This window comes from Orbicella franksi, chromosome 4 (assembly GCF_964199315.1).
Source record: "Orbicella franksi chromosome 4, jaOrbFran1.1, whole genome shotgun sequence".
NCBI lineage: Eukaryota > Metazoa > Cnidaria > Anthozoa > Scleractinia > Merulinidae > Orbicella > Orbicella franksi.
The window spans coordinates 31,913,226-31,929,960 of NC_138148.1; the positions used below are offsets into that span (position 1 = coordinate 31,913,226).

The window sequence follows — 16,735 nt, forward strand, 5'->3', positions numbered from 1 at the left end:
GCTGATGATAATAATTGACAGTTTTCTGGAGAGAAGGGAAGGGATGTTATCTTTCCAGGATCAGAGCTTATGGATTAGTGAAAAAAAACATGATTTAGACAAATAGAAAGAAGATGCATCATGTCGTGATTGTAGTAGGTAATGATTAGTGATTTTCTTGAAGATGAATTCATGGATCCTCTGGCTACTCACTCGCCTCACTCCCCATCAGGTGGTAAAGAACGAGAAAGAATGAGAAGAGTCCACTGGAAGGTGTGTAAGGGGAGGGGAGACAAAGGAACCAAATCGCCATTATTTATCGCCATAACCATGACCGTTCCAATTATGATACGCAGGCTAGGTTTAAGATCAACAATGAAGAAAATTGTCAGACTATGCCACTCAACAAAGCAAAAAGAGTTATTTTTGATCGGCGTTCCTTTCTCCGGCGGGCAGGTAAAGTACTAGACCAACTTAACATAAAATTTCGCTGGGTGAAATACACGCTCGTGTTTGCGTAATGAACTGGAAAAAGCAATATAACCGTGTTACTCGTCCACTGCCGTAAACAAGTCCGATAGTGTAGTGTTTACATTTGTCGCATAAATCCTTCAGTCACTTTAGTAGCTTTTAGTGTTTATTTTGAAGTAAGCTCAAATTTCTAAATTTTAGTAACGCTTGCTTTCCTCGGTAAGGAATGACGAAATATTGAAAATATTTACGATGTCACGCCAGTGACTCTTGTTTGTTTTGGTGTAAGACTTTTGTCTTCCAGAAGCGAAAAGACGTGGTTAGAATCACAGTTTGATGCGACGTAAATATTTTTGAGACTTCTAAAAACTGAAAACAAAAACTTGAAGTTTTCGATTCCCTATGGGAATTAAGCGACGCCGTTCAGGCCCTGAAATGCTATGTCCACGAAATAGATCGCCTTTAGCCGTTGACAGGAAAGCTTATCAAGAAAACTTATACAAGCTTATGCTTTTCATTTGATACTTAAGTTATAAACCGGTGGTTTAATCAGTCTCAGAACATCTAAGCTCGCTCCGGCTACCGGGAAACTCGATAATATGGCAACCAGGGCGGTGCTTGTGAAAGCCTTTTCAATTTTTTGCCAGTAACCCAATCGATCTTTCTCGGATAAAATTATAGTCAAACAAAATTCGCTTAAAAAAACACACCATAATGAGAGCAGTAACAGCCAGATCCTTTTTTTAAATTATAGCCTCATTTCCAGTAGCCGTGAGTGCTATGGTCAATGTCTTGTTTGGGTTTCCTCGTCAAAAAAAGTGTACATGCCCATTCAGGTTGAACTCTATCCTCGTGATCAGCAGATCGGAGTGCATGCTTAGGATTTGTTACCACCTACCTGAAAGATCTCCTGAAATTATGCCTTGCATCAAAACAATAGGAAAGACAAAGGAACTGAGCACAGGAAAATCTTGACAGTGTTGTACATATGTGTATGTTTTTGGGGTTACACATCTTTTGATGCCAGGTATGTGTTTTGGGTGTAAAATTTCAGACTTCTGCATTTTTTTGAGTTCGCAATATGAAGCTCTGTCGGATCACCACCCATGCCCCCATGTGTAAATACCCCCTGGGTCTTGCACATGCACATCTTACTCTCAGACTGCAGGAAACCTACTCATAGCTGGCTAAGGTGTGCCATTTGGAATGTGTTATGTTTAACATACATGTCAGCATTCTGTAATTTTCATGGCACACATTTTTCCAATGTTAATTTAAACATTATAATTTAAATAACTTTTTTGTTTGTTTTTTCTTGTAGCCAAGAAAAGGTGTTGAGGAAGGACCAGCACGTTTAAGGAAGCAAGGCTTAGTCAGTAAAATTGAGAAATTAGGTAATGCCACACTCTTTTCTTATTTCTTCTCAAATTAATATCCAAAACTGGCAGACATTTCCACATAAAGATCTTTGCTTGTGCTAGACTATTATTCTTCAGCAGTACAGGCATTCTGAAATCTCTAGCTAACAGTATTTATCTACTTGATATCAATTGGGGAAACTGCTGTAGCAAGTTTGTGAAGCTGACGTGAAGCATAAACTATGTAGCTGTTCATTTGAAAGGAGCAAATTGGAACTTTGCTTTGCCAGCAATTAAAGGGCTATGTTAAGAATGTCACCTTCCCAAACTTGCTACGGTGGTTAATTTTCCCCAATCAGGATCAAGCTATTATAGCTATAATATGCTATTACTTTGCCCACTGACCTAGTGATAGCTGATAGCTTCAGTGTATTCTGAAATCTGAGTATGACGAGTGCCCCAGGGGAACTCCCACATAAATAGGACGGGGGTGCTGGTCGTACCTTTTAGGGGTTAAAAAGTGAATTTGGTACCTCTTAGGGTGTTCAGTCTCATGAGGTCCACAGCGGGAGCTTAAATAGAGCATTTGAGCAGAAAAAAAAATATGAAAGGAGATATTTGACAATAACTTAACAAGTAGAAGGTATTAATGAAGCAATCGATCATCTTTAACGCTATTACAAATTATAAAAGTTAATGTGTTGTTTTAGAATTGGTACCTCTTAGGGGTGAAAACATTTCCAGCGATGCCCACAAAACCCCTCAGGCATTCTTTTCAAAATTTCCGACAAGCACCCCTGTTCTTTTCATATGGGAGTTCCCTCCTGCCGGGAACAAGTAACCACTGTGTGGTTACAGAAAGTATCCATGCCCATAGTTGATAACAGGGCAAAGGCAGAATCAACTTAATCACCTCCTCTTAGAAGTCCACATCGATAGCAGCAAGTTTCAAATTTATAAGAATTTTATCAGTCTGCTCAATTTTGCTTATAAACATGAAGTCTAAAACTACTACACTATTACATGGTGTTATTACTACTATCTTAGAAGTTGCAATCAAATATCGTAGTAGAAGTTAGTAGTAATAATACCATGTAATAGTGTAGGAGTTTTAGACTTCATGTTTAGCAAAATTGAGCAGACTGATCAAATTCTTATAAATTTAGAGCTATTTATGTCATAATGCTCCACGTCCTTCTTTTAGTTTGCATAGGAATTCAATTATGACCCATTAATGCCCAATACTTCAGAGAAAGAAGAAAATATCGCTATTTTGTTGGTGATTTCAGGTCCATTCACAATAATGGTAGAATTCTAAGTATGCAAATGCTGCAGTCTGATTGGCTCAGCTTCTTGTATACTATCAGCTATTAGAGTGCTGAGTGACGGAAGGTTGCCCATAATAGCAATATTATCTTGTTTCTCCACTGTTTTAAGGAACATTTCAAAATATTACTAATAACTAATTAAGATAATTTGATTAACAAGAACACTAAAGAAAAGCAATTGCCTGTCAAAATTAACTGCAACTTTAAAACCTCCAAATTTTTCAAATGAACTGACAAGCACATACAAACAACTTAAACAACAATTCAATCCATATGCAATTCTGCTACAGCATGAAGTAAAATTGCAGAAATGATATTATTGGAAATTGCTAATTCGAAAGAAATTTTATTGGTAAGAATTGTGCTAAAACCATAAGATTGTTTGGTCTTCATTTTTATAAACTTACCGGTAATCATACTTCTTGTTTTACAAAAACAAGAAAAGTAGAGGATTAATGATGCTATGTCTGTATATTTTTATTTTATCTGTCAAGACAGAACTAAACCAGACTGGGTTATTTCCCCTTTTGCTTGAACAGGGTACAAAATATCAGATTATGGAGAATTACAAGTACCTGACATCAAAAATCAATATTATAGTTTAAGCAACACCTTGGTGAAAAATCCATTGGAATGTGGTGCTGTGTCAGAGAAGGTAGGCTGACAATAATTGGCTGGATGCAGTATAGACAAAGCATGTGGCAGGGGAAAGCTTAAATTAGGCTTTTTCCAAGTCCTGTTCTTCCTATGTTTCAAAACAAGTCCTGGGGCCCATTTCTCCAAAGCCCCAGGACCTTTTCAGACCTACAAAGCCATTTCTGGATAATCTGTATCTAAAACCAGAGGTGTATAGAGGGGGCCTGTATACATCTGAAACTTCTTGTATGAACTCATGGGGAACCTCTGTTCATATTGGGCGTACATGTGGATCCATACTGGTTTCCACCATTTCATGGAAACTGGTTAGATTTTTCAGAATTACTCAGAAACCCCCTAAAAGGGGACCAGACTTCAGGGATAAAAAAATCCAGAACATTTCCTAAGGGAGCATGGCCCTCGGGACCCCTCTAGAAGGCACTCATCATTTCGGAAATCATTCACCATATATTTTAGATCTGTGCCTGCATATTAAAGATATTTTGAGATTTCAAGGTGTGAAAACTTTTTGGGACCTTCGAGAAATGGTCCACTGGTGTGACAGTAAAAGTGAAAACATTTGTGATTGGTGGTACATCAAAGCGAATACTTTGCTTTGATGTACCACCAATCACAAATGTTTAATTACAATTATTGTACTCTATGGCTAGTTGATTATTTTATCTTGTGAACTGTCTGGGAACATCCATCACTCATTATTGTTACTCATATCTTCATCTGACAGCTTTCCCAAGAAATAGCAAAAGCTAGTCTGGAAGGGAAGCTTTCTCTTACAATAGGAGGAGATCACAGGTAACTAAAGAAACTCTTCCACCTCTCCTCTTCAGACCAACTGAGCAGACCCTGAATCTAGAATTAGTTGGCATCACTCTGTTGCACCTTGCCTTCATTATTTGATGTTGCTTGATTCACGTAATTTAACATCCTTGGCCAGGGTTAATTTCTCCAAATGTGAAGTTTAAAGCCTTCTTAGGTTTTGTTAGTGCTTAAATCCATAATTTGTCTGTAAATTTCAGAGATGAGAGTCTTTACACACTCAGTTTGTCAATGCTAGATTGAATCAGTATAAAGGAACTGTAATCAAATCAAGCCAAGACAGAAGCATATCACCTCATTCGAGGTGATATGCTTCTGGCCAAGATAATAGGACAAGAGGAAAACTTGGAACACAAGTGCCTGACATATTGTAAAAGAATAATACCCTGTGGAGTAAGAAAAAATTGTCCTTGTCAGGTGTAGAAATAGGACTCACCTCTGAGGCAGACTAGCTATAAGGAGTAGGGAATGTATATGAGACAATGGCCATGGCCTTTACTGCAGAGTTGGAAACAAAAGTGATACCTTACACTCACTGCCACATTTAAGCTTCCATTTAAGCTTCCATGAGGAAAAATGTGTCAAGTCTAGTTGGGATGGGATGGAATTAAGTGGGAAATCGTAGGTCAAGTAGTTGTGGATATACTTACAGAGGGCAGAATCGCACCTTCCCAGTTCAGAAAATAAAAATAAATGGTCTGAAGAGGGTTTAACCTTTGGCTGGTTTACTGTAGGTCTCAACAGTAATCTGGTTTGCAAGGCATGTAACTTGTGCAGGCTTTGCATTGATTACTAGAAATGGAACAATGTGATTATCCTTGGTGATTTTTTCCCATATCTTACCCACACTTGATAGCTGAACTTGGTTCTTACCAACACTATAGCTAGATCAGTTAGGCACTGAGAAGTCAGGGTATAAAGAATGACAGCCTTGATTGCAGTAAGAGGGACAGAGTGATGCCGTTTGGCCCTTTAAATGCACCAGCGACATTTGAGCATCTGAGAAATGAGTGTTCAGTAGTATGGAGTACACTTTTGATTGCAAGATTGCACATTTAAACATCTAAGACCAAGAGTTGCAACCACGGGAGCACCCAGTCTGAAGGTGTATCCAAAGGCATGTTGACTCTTGAAATGTCTGTGGCCAAGCTCCTTATGATATGCTGTGTGATCAGAGTGTCTGTTATGTGTATTTCCTGACCAATTGTTCCAAGTGAAGGGTTTGAAAATACCTAGATGAGGGTCCATTAAGGAATGGTAATTAAAACCAATTCAACACAGCTGGAAATCTCCATCTTAACCAGAAAGTTTTAACTCTCATAATTTATGTCCCTTGTTGTAACTCTTGTCTTCCTGTTCTGTGATTTTTGGTTTGCAATAATGTAATACCGTCAGCCTGAGTGGGTTCACCCGAAACCAATCAGATACAGCTTGATTTGTTTTTATTTCTCTGTAGCATTGCAGTTGGCTCAGTATATGGCCATGCATCTGTTACAAAAGACCTGGGTCTATTGTGGGTAAGTACATATAACCCATAAGGGGTACAGTTTGAGTTTTAGACAGAGCAATAAAGACTGACAGTGAATAGAGAACTTTCCAGAGTTTTCATGAGCAGTAAATTAAAGAAAAAAGATTTAGATTTGTGGAAATAAAATGGCTATATTTCAAACTTGTCCACAAATGAAAATTACATTAACTAACCTGAAACCATTCACTGTTACAAGTTGGTACAATTTATTCCATTCTTGTTGATGTTGTTGGACAGCTTTAACAAGACGATCTTGATGCTGAAAAAATGTAAATAAATTATTCTGAAGGTGCTTCACATTTTTGTAAACAAACAATATATAAACTGTACCTTTCATAAGATCATGTTGGATCACAGAATGTTGGTCATAAATTCAGTCTTCAGGATTAGGTAATTTGTAAATATACAGGTTTTACTGTCCCCTTTATTAGGTTGATGCTCATATGGATATTAATACTTCAGCAACAACCAAAAGTGGTAATCTGCATGGAATGCCTCTCTCAATGTTAATCAAAGGCATACCAGAGGTTTGGCTCATTTCTTGACTTTTTTTCTCCTTCAGCCAGTGTGGCTGCAGAAAATCGTTCATGTCTACTGTTGCAGATAAATTAACACATGTGGTTGAACTCAATCTTAATTTTGCAGTTTCAAGCCATTCCTGGATATGAATGGTGTTCACCATGGTACGTTTTAAGAAAGACTGATTCTGACAAATATATACAGTATGTAGCTTATTAATAAAACAAATTGTCCGTCACCCCGTTTTTGCTAATTTCAGCTTGACAACTGAGGAAAAAAGAAATTATTTGAATGCTTTGGATATGGACAAATTATCATCCCACCTTCACTATCTTGATCATTGCCATTCCTATCGTCATCACCATTATCATCTTCAGCCTCAGCCTCATCCTTCTCCTCGTCCTCACCCTCATCCCTTGCCTCATCCTCATCTCTTTCCTCATCCTCAGCTTCACCCTTTCACACATCTTCAGCCTCAGCCTTCTCATTATCCTCAGACTCAGCATCATGCTCACCCTCAGCCCCATCCTTATCCGTCTCCTTATCTTCATCCTTACCCTCAGACTCATTCTTAGCCTCAGCCCCATCATCATCCTCAGCCTCATCCTTGCCCTCATCCTTGCCCTCATCCTTGCCCTCATCCTTAGCCTCATTCTCATTTCTTTCCTCATCCTCAGCCTCACCCTTCCCCACATCTTCAGCCTCAGCCTCATCCATCCCCTCATTGTCAGACTCAGCCTTATGCTCGACCTGTCTCATCTTCATCCCTTTCCTTATCGTCATCGTCACCCTCAGACTCATTCCTATCAGCCCCATCATCATCCTCACCTCATCTTAGATTCATTCTTGTCCCTTGTTCTTTGTTCATTTGCCTCTTCCTTAGCACCATCATCATCCTCAGCCTCAGCCTCCTCCTTCTCCTCATCTTTCTCTGCATCCTCATGCTCATCCTCATCCTTGTCCCCCTCATCTTCATCTTCATCCTCAACCCCATCATCATCCTCAGCCTCATCCTCAGCCTCATCCTCATCCTTTTCATCCATCTCCATATCCTCAACCTCATTCTTCTCCTCATTGTCAGCCTCATGATCATCCTCAGTCTTGTCCTTCTCTTCGTCCTTACCCTCTTACTCATATTCATCATCATCATTTCTGCAAGTTCTTTGGCTAGACTGGATTCACACTAAACAATTAATTGTCATTAACTCAAATTGTAGCCGTCTCAACATCCAAACTCAGGAGTGTGGCTAGGTTCTAATGCAGCCTTGGAGTTTAGGCCAGATATTTGTTGTAAGCTTATCACAAGCAAAAAGGTTGTATGGTGTAATTAAATTAGTCAAGACATGGATTGCAGTGTTAAGAGGTAAAATAACTACTTAGATATTAAAATATTTTTAAGCTACTGTTGTCAGGACGTGCTTAATGAAATAATTCTTCTACGTCAGGTGATTGGCATTTTTAGCTAAGAACTGACAGTTTTTTTTCTGTTTGTTTGTTTGTAGTTTGTCTCCTAAAGATATAGCTTATATCGGACTAAGAGATGTGGAGCCACAAGAAAGGTGATCATGTTTGTACCTTATGAACATGCACGGCATAATTATAATCATTGTAACTTGAAATGACAAGGTTTTGTGTACTGCAAGCTACAGCTACCTTGCATGATAAAATATACTTGAATGTTTATTATTACTCAATTTTAGGGACATATGTGAACAGCTAGGAATTGCCTCATACACCATTGATGACATTGACAAAGATGGAATTGGAGAAATTATCGAGAAGGCTCTTGAAAAAATTAACCCCAAGTAAGTTGCACAGAAATCAAGCCTAAAAATGGAAATAAGAGTGTTTCTGCTAATTGTTTTTTCTTCAGGTGCACCCTAAAAGATACTTTGACAGCCAAAAATAGTGGCATTTCATCATGGACACCCTAAGTGAGACCAGAATTCCATCATTTGCACTGCTAAGCAAGACAACAAACATCCCTGACCTTTTCATGTGATTTACCAAATTTTGAGCCAAATTAATCAAGTTTCCAAAATGATTGGAATTGCACCACACCACCAGATACAGCACAGTGCTGCTTGAGCAGCTGGCCGCAGGTCTCTTTCAGTTCATGTTTACATTGAAATTTTGAAACTTCATCGACTCGTACCGGTATTTGACAAAAAAAATCTGTACTCAAGCTGCTGGCACGAGATGGAAATTAATATGAGACAATTTCTGACAGACTACTTTAAAGGGAATGTTGTGCAAAATTGTAACTAAATGATCATTCTCAGTTTTTATCCAATCATTCACAACTTATTCAATTGTTTCTCTCTTGTTGTTTTTGCTTTGCCAGTGGTGATCGTCCAATTCATGTCAGTTATGATATTGATTCACTGGATCCAAAAGAGACTCCAAGCACTGGAACCCCAGGTGAGAGTTTCAATTTTGTCTCATTCAGCTCTCCTTGGAAAGAGTCAGGCTTAGACTTCTTGACGATATTCCTGTTTATATATTCAGAAAATAAAATTGATGGTTTTCCATTACCCCCAATTCCTGAACCCTATTCATTTGAATGAGTAAATTGGCCATTAATCAATCTATTTTCAACCTGAAGAATAACTAAACCTTTTTGCCGGTAAATAAACACTTTAACTGAAAATAACAGAATGCCCTGTTAATATTTGAATGATGAGGAGTAAATCAAAACAAGAATGCCTTGAAAGCATAAATAAAATTGTTATGACAATTATGTATTTCTGTTTCAGTGCGAGGAGGGCTCACACTGGATGAAGGGATTTACATTGCTCAGATAGTAGCTCAAACAGGTGACTGTGTGTTTGAATTTACTATGTTTTGCATCACGTGGCTTTTCCTTTGAGAAGTTGAACATTTTCAGTTGATTTAGCTTAAGTTGCTTTAGGTTAAGTAGCCCAACCCACAGGAAGGGTTTTCCGGTTGGATCTCCCCCCTACCCAACCCCTCAGGAAATTCCAGCTAAGTTCTTGAATCCTCAACTCCCTACCCCAGGAATTTGCAATGACTTTCCATGGGCAAGTCATGGATACTTTTTTTTTTTAGCTACAAGAGGATTTGTGTACCTTAATATCTTTAAGTAAATACAATCAAACCTCTGCACAATGGCCACCTTGGGAACAGGGGAAAGTGGCTGTTGTCAAGAGATGGCCATTATGGGGAGGTATATTAGGGGTGTCATATAACCTGCTTTTTTCGGTGGGTGGGTACAACATTTCTATGTTTAAAAACTGCGTTTTTGTAGCCAGAAATATCTAACATAATAAAAATATATCTAAAACAGAAACCAAACAGAAACAGTGACTAGACGCACGGCACAGATCAAGTTTTGTGACCTTTTACAATATAAAATGGGGTTTTGTATACACCGTTCGTCAGTCGCTGATTAACTGGCCATTATGGAGAGATAATTTGGGTCATTTGGGATGCACTTTGATGGCCATTGCTGGTATGAACACATGGCCATTGTAGAGAGGTTAACATAAGAGTGAATGGTATGGACTCTCTGCCAGGACCACAAGTGGTCATTGTAGAGAGGTGGCCTTTGAAGAGGGATGGCCAGCTGGGGGTACTCCCTTATATGGGCTAAATAGGTATGTGCAGCCCCAAAGGGTAGGGTTTTTCAGCCATTTTGGTCATAAATAGGGTATTGATTTTGGCCATTTTGGTTACAAATAGGGTATGGTTTTAGCACTCTAGTCTTGAATTGGGTATGTTTCTTAGAAGCTACATTTTCATCTTTATCGATAAAACCAGCAACAAAAGCCCTTCATAACTTATGTTTGGGGCAACTGTGTCAGCCGCGACGGTTGTAAATAGGCTATCAAATTTTTGGACAGGTCATAAATAGGGTAGCAAAGAAACGCAGATTTTGGTCATAAATAGGGTACGGGTTTTGGCAAGTGGGCCGCACACCCCCACCCAACTTTTCTGGAAGCACCCCCTCCCCCTCGGGCTGGCCATTAGTGGAGGTTCAACTGTATTTCATATCACTGTTTAGTGTAAATGCTGCCACAACAGACACAATGTCAGTGTGACAAACCAAAAGACTTTGTACATGAATTAGGAGAAGGGGGCTTAATGTGGTCTCACTGTTTCAACATAATTTTACAGAGTCATCAAAAATGCAGAGTGATTTGTAATCTGATGTGTTCCCTTCAGGGTGCCTCTCTGCTGTTGACATGGTCGAGTTCAATCCTGCAATAGGAACTGAGGAAGAAGTAACAAGAACGGCCAAGAATACAATGAAGCTCATTCAAATCTTGCTGGGCAAGAAAAGCCATCTTGACAAAGCTCCATTACCTCCAGTTGACGACAGCAAAGCTTCAAGTGCATAACAGAGGAGTGAGAGATATACAGGGGATTCAGGACAAGGTTGCTGGCCAAGAATATTTACACGGTGTAGCCTTGTACCGGTACTGATAATTTACAAGGCCTGGTGATATATTTAATTATTGCTGCAGGTGTTTTAAACATCTCATTGTAAGGTATAAAGATTTACAACAATCTGGCTTGAATCAAATGATTTTGTTAACCTCAGGTGACTCCAGATTTGCTTAAAAGTCTAGGGGACCATCATTAAGTGTTTCATTTGCCCAATATCTACTATCAAACAAAAGTTGAAGGTAACCATAGATGTCGGAACGTGTGAGAGACTTCTTAAACACACATCTTTTGTTTAACAATACATGTTAATGTGGGCAGCTCGTAGACTGATGAGCTGCTGGTAAACTATATTATTTTGGATATCGACAGTAATTGCTAAATATAAAATAATAACAGTATATGTCCACAGTATTTATACACATATGATATGTTAATATATTAAATACCTGAACCACTGCTATGCAGGGTGATTTGGTGAGAGCAGGATTTTATTGAGAGTATACTAATCCTATTTTTAGCTAAACATGTTAGAACAAAATGGTAAAGATGCATATTTATTGCTGTAAAACCTGCTTTGTACATAAAGTCAGCTAAATGAAATTGCTAATAAAATTAACAGTTAATAAGAGCAAGTCACTGGAATGTTAACAAAATATTTATATACTGTTCCTGAACCATTGTTAATAAAATAAATAGCAATGAGAAGCTTCAGCAAGTTTCAGTGCATTTTTACTTATAAAAATAAATAAAGAACGACTTGTTTGCTCAAGAAAGATTAAATGTTTGATTGCCTAGCAAGTCAACCGCAATGTGATATGCCTTACAATGCTGACTCCTCAAGTCCAGGTCAATGGTTTGTATGACCTCTTTGTCTGACGTTAATTCCCTTGTTAGAAATACACTGCCATTGAAATCTCTCAAAAACTATCAAATATACATTTTCTTTTTCATTTTTATTATGTACTTATAAAAGTAGCTCTTTCTTACTTTGTTTTGCAATACACACAGAGATCACTTCTCAATATTTGCTTTCAGACTAAATTTAGCCAATTGTATATTTGTATTATTTTCCACAGCCCGAAACTTCCCAGTTTTTCTACTCTCCCTTCCCTTCAGCCCTTTCTCTCTCTCTCCAACCCCTCTCCTCACAAATTTCATCACTGGGCCTTCCAGCCCCCTTCTCCTGCTCCAATGTATGACAGGTCATCAGTACAGATTGCACTTTACCACCATCACAAGGTAACTACAAAACCAGCTCTTCCCTTTAAGGAGAAGTCAAATGACTGCTCCAAGCAGTCCATCACCGGCATGAATGGTAACACGTGGTATCCTGATCATGAATTGAAAGCTGAATGTCCCGATGTAATGAAAAACTTGCGTTGCGAACTTAGACATTCCTGATTTTTTTGTCCTGTTTGTCTGAATTACCAACCATATTATTACTATACCACTGAATTGTTTCAAAAGGACGGCATCGCTGATCTTTACAGCAAACCACGTCATTGGCCATCACTTGTTATTGTTCATTTCTTGTTAGTGGAAGTTGGCCATAATCTTCTTACCCTTAGATATGAATCCTTTGGATTAACATGATCACTGAGCACTTGAATCACAAGAAAGCAGTGAGCTGTGATTTGTAAAATACAGAGTTAACCAGCATACCATACCCAGCTCAAGTAACACATGAGTTGGTCCTATGTAGTTTGTCAACTGCAAACCTTGCTTGATGCCATGATGTTTAAATTAGGCAATGTTTATGTCCATGAACTTTGCATCCTGTTGAGAGAAAAAGAAATCATAATTACATTAAATGCAATATATTAGTGTCTGATTGAATGTGGCCAAGAATCATTCAGACAAATTCAGTTTTTGTATACAGTACAACTTTGTTGCATGTGATGACGGTATGTTACAACATGCCAAGAAACATTTTTTTATGTGTCATGACTAGTCAGCTATTGTTAATGAAACACAGATTAGTTTGAGCACAACTCTACAACATCTTGTTCCTGAAAATATGACTGAAAAGGACATCAATGTAAGTTGTTCTACCTTGGAAAGCTTTCTTTCCACAGACAGCCTGAAGAAGTCAAAAAGTTTGGTAGCAGCACTCCGACATGCTTCTAAGCACTTCTCATACTGAAAAAGATCACTTGAATTGATAAATAAAATTATTAATACACTAGCGTAATAAATTACATCATAATAACTATACTGAATATTTAATATCAAAAGATAACCGACATTCGTTTTGTATAATTCTTTTTTGTATTAACAACTTGGAAAATGAAAAGACAATAAAAAAGGATGACTTTCCTAGGTTTTGAATAAGCTGTCTACGTGAATGTCTAGTTTTTACATTTTTACCTCTTGTACTGTAAAACTGCCTGTTGTTGAGGATGTCATCACATTTTTATTGACACTATCAAAAGCAAAGGTCATCACCGCTGAGGCTGACTGTAAGAAAAAAGAGTTGTATAATTTCCCTTTCTTTGTATAAATGAATTATACATGAAATATCATTTCTGAGTGTATGTTACTCATTTCTCAGTGTCTTTATGTATTAAAATACATATCATGCATGCCCAATGTAAGTTGGCAGCTACATGTACTTCAAGCATTTGTGCCAGATACTTGGAAGGAAATCACTTCTGGGTGCTACAAAATAATGCACCAGACTGCACGGTCTCAAGACATGTAGATTTTCAACACATTTTTCAGGGCCTGCACCTTGCACTCTATGCAGGAGGGAGTAACCCACTCCGACACTGTTCCCCACAAGGCTGCTACCATCTTGACGGAATAGCGCTCCGCCTACTTTATGAAATCTCCCTGCTGCTTTATTTCAATTTGAGACACCCTTATTATTTGAATGTAAATGGCACCTTCTAGCAATATACCTTTTCTTGTTCCAGAGTAGGATCCAATTGGATGTCTCCATTTTCACTCAAAGCACAAGACACAGAACAAACCAGACACTTCATTGGGAAACCAGCATCAACCATAGCCATGCAGGCAGCATTGATGGCACAGGACAGTAGCTTTGCCAGTTAATGAAAGCACACAAGTGCATAGACTGATAATTTATTAGGTCAGAATTAGAATGGGAAATATATTAGAAATGTAAACCAGTCCTGATACATTTGGTATGTTGGTCTGTTGGTTAGCACTGTCTTTATTAAGATCAGAAGGTTGAGTCCTTGCCCTTGTGAGGAATTGTTTGACAAGATCAGAATTTTTTTGTTGATAAATATTAAAATTGTGCAATGTACCTGTAGCCATAAAATAATGATGTAGGAAACTGTTCCCTGAAAAAAATGTAAAAGAATACATTCACAGCCTTACATCTGCATGATCTGATGTACAGTGAATTAACCAAGACAAAACATATTTTGTTGATGATGAACGAAGAAACAATAAACTCTAGACCATGAGAAGTCTTAAAATGTCTGGCAAAAACTTGATCAAATTTTATCAATCAACAAAAATCACATTTTAAAAAACCCAGCCACATAGCAATGAAAGAAATTGACAAATAAAACTTAATGAAAAATGAGAATATCCAAAATCTGACACAGGCAAACTGAGTTGAATAGTATCAATGTTGGAAGTATCAGGATGGTACATTCTAACACTTAAACATGTTGGTGGTTAACTTGTAATGACCTAACATCCCTTACAAACTTGGCAACCTGACTATAAGTGACAATAACATTTAGGATACTGATCCACAGTCCTGAACAAGTTGTATGACAACAGTCAGGGATGATCTTGGGTGTCTGGAAGTCAGTACAATTGGATCACAGCTATTACGTATAACCCTCTCCATCAGTTTTTCTGCACAGCCTGCGGATTTAAGAAATTTGCAGCAACTGAAGACCAGTTATTCAACACTGCGTAGTCTCAAGTTCAAAACAAAATGGGTCTATGTCAGCAATTCTTTTGAACAGTATGTTGGTCACTAAATTTGTTAGGTTGAAAACCTTTTAGCTTTGCCATGCTGACGAAGGTCTGCTATATAGACTGTAGGTGCTCTGACACTCCTATCCACTGGGGGGGAAAATATGATTTAATGTAAGGCAAAAACCTTGGGGGGAAGAAATCACATACAAAAGTTACAGGCTACAGGTGATCATTTAAAATTTTGAAAGGAACTCCAGAAAGTTACTATAATTCTGTTTTGTATAGGAATGGCTCAAATAAAATTTTGTGGACCCTTGCAATCTTACAGATACAAAAGAAACTGTTTATTACTTTCATACCTATTTAGCTAGCGGATTTTGGGTAAATTTTAGATACTTAGAGTATTTGACAATTGGATCAGCAAAGACGTTTTAGGGAGTGACCCTAAAAGCCAAAATGGTGGATTGACAGAACAGGGGAGCTGTCATTCCGCTGTTCCGTTAAAATCCATGCTAATTAAGATCAGATATCCAAACCTCCTTCACGGTTGATTGTCTTTAATTTAACTTGATGAACTATTAATGAGTACAAGAAAGTATCTTCTCAGACTCATTAATAATTCATCAAGTTAAAACAAAGAAAATCACAACCATGAAGGAAGTTTTGATATCCAGTCTTACTTAGCATAGATTTTGATGATTTTAGTTCTCAGTTTACTCCTTACTTTTTGTTTTGATTGAGAAGATATATCAAACACTCGAGACAGTGTTTCATCGGCTATCCAAACACCTTGAATTTCGACAAAAATACTCCGCTGCACGTCAACTCTCTTCTCAGTGTTTTGATATCCCGATGAAACACTGTCTCGAGGGTTTAAAATATATTACATCTGGGTTTATAAAACTGGCCATATTTTGGAAGATATTTCCTGGTGTCAGTTGCAGTTTTGTTTCACCAAACAAAACACCTTCACAATTGAACCAGCATTTTTCAAAATGTTTCCCCTCAAAAATCTGGGAATTGAGTGAGGTAAGTGTCCCGTCATTTACACGGTCTTTTCTTGGGCCGGTTTGACTAGCTATATACTTTTTGAAAGTGTGTCAGTTTAGGTTGTAGTAGCTCAATTTTGTTTCAGCTAGGTGTAAGAAGTTAGTCTGTAGGCGTGAGTGAGTAAAATACTGATGTTTTCAACAGCGCAGGCACGAGAGTTGGTGGGGATAGTTCTTTATTTTGGAGATACAACCATAAAGACCATAAACAGTGTCTTTTTGGTCATAACTGCTCACCTGGCATACCAACTTTGGGTCTGAAAACAACTTCCAAGGTAGCTTTATCTATGAGTTCTTTGCTTGCTCTGACCTCTGCGGGACCATATGCTGCCGCAATCACTTGAGTATTTCCTGAAACAGTGATATTTAGCAACCCATGGTGATGCCATGCCAAGAACGTGTGTAAACAATATATATGCCAGCCTATGATTAGTTCAATTAACTTTGATAACGTCGGGATAAACAAATACGAAATATTACCTTGCATAAAGCTTGCTGATCCGTCTGTTTTGTTCAAAAGACTCTGTTCACATCGCATAGATCTTAGTTCTGATGAATAACGTGGAAAATTCTCATCCAAAGCTTCGTCCGCCATTTTGAATTTCTGGATATGTTTGCGGGCTCACATGAGAATTCTGGACATTGTAAATTTTAGTAGGGTAGGGTAAGGTTAGGTTGTCATCAAAACTTTTTTTTCATAATGCCTTTCAAATGAAT

At 38.0% G+C, this 16,735-nt stretch overlaps 3 protein-coding genes across 4 annotated transcripts; 1 reads left to right on the forward strand and 2 right to left on the reverse strand.

Moving 5' to 3' along the window:
• The first annotated feature begins 20 nt into the window (after positions 1-20).
• Positions 21-11,627, forward strand: LOC145484005 (arginase-1-like). The gene is made up of 12 exons (XM_081462595.1): positions 21-435; positions 1,772-1,844; positions 3,676-3,791; positions 4,518-4,585; positions 6,066-6,126; positions 6,569-6,664; positions 6,783-6,820; positions 8,159-8,215; positions 8,357-8,461; positions 9,001-9,077; positions 9,413-9,472; positions 10,842-11,627. The coding sequence occupies exons 1-12, from the start codon at positions 142-144 to the stop codon at positions 11,015-11,017; spliced, it is 1,221 nt and encodes a 406-aa protein (XP_081318721.1). The 5' UTR covers positions 21-141; the 3' UTR covers positions 11,018-11,627.
• On the reverse strand, positions 7,481-7,950 carry LOC145484013 (uncharacterized). The gene has a single exon (XM_081462606.1). The coding sequence runs from the start codon at positions 7,703-7,705 to the stop codon at positions 7,481-7,483; it is 225 nt and encodes a 74-aa protein (XP_081318732.1). The 5' UTR covers positions 7,706-7,950.
• A 718-nt stretch (positions 11,628-12,345) lies between the features above and the next one.
• LOC145484010 (exosome complex component RRP46-like) lies at positions 12,346-16,613 on the reverse strand. Of its 2 annotated transcripts, XM_081462603.1 has the most exons (7): positions 16,499-16,613; positions 16,256-16,369; positions 14,791-14,912; positions 13,967-14,107; positions 13,434-13,523; positions 13,119-13,205; positions 12,346-12,842 (listed from the first exon to the last, which is right to left on the reverse strand). In XM_081462603.1, exons 1-7 carry the CDS (start codon positions 16,611-16,613, stop codon positions 12,810-12,812), a joined length of 702 nt encoding a protein of 233 aa, XP_081318729.1. In that variant the 3' UTR covers positions 12,346-12,809. The 2 variants fall into 2 exon arrangements, with proteins under 2 accessions (XP_081318729.1, XP_081318727.1); XM_081462601.1 differs by having other exon boundaries at positions 12,346-13,205.
• Between the last annotated feature and the right edge of the window lie 122 nt (positions 16,614-16,735).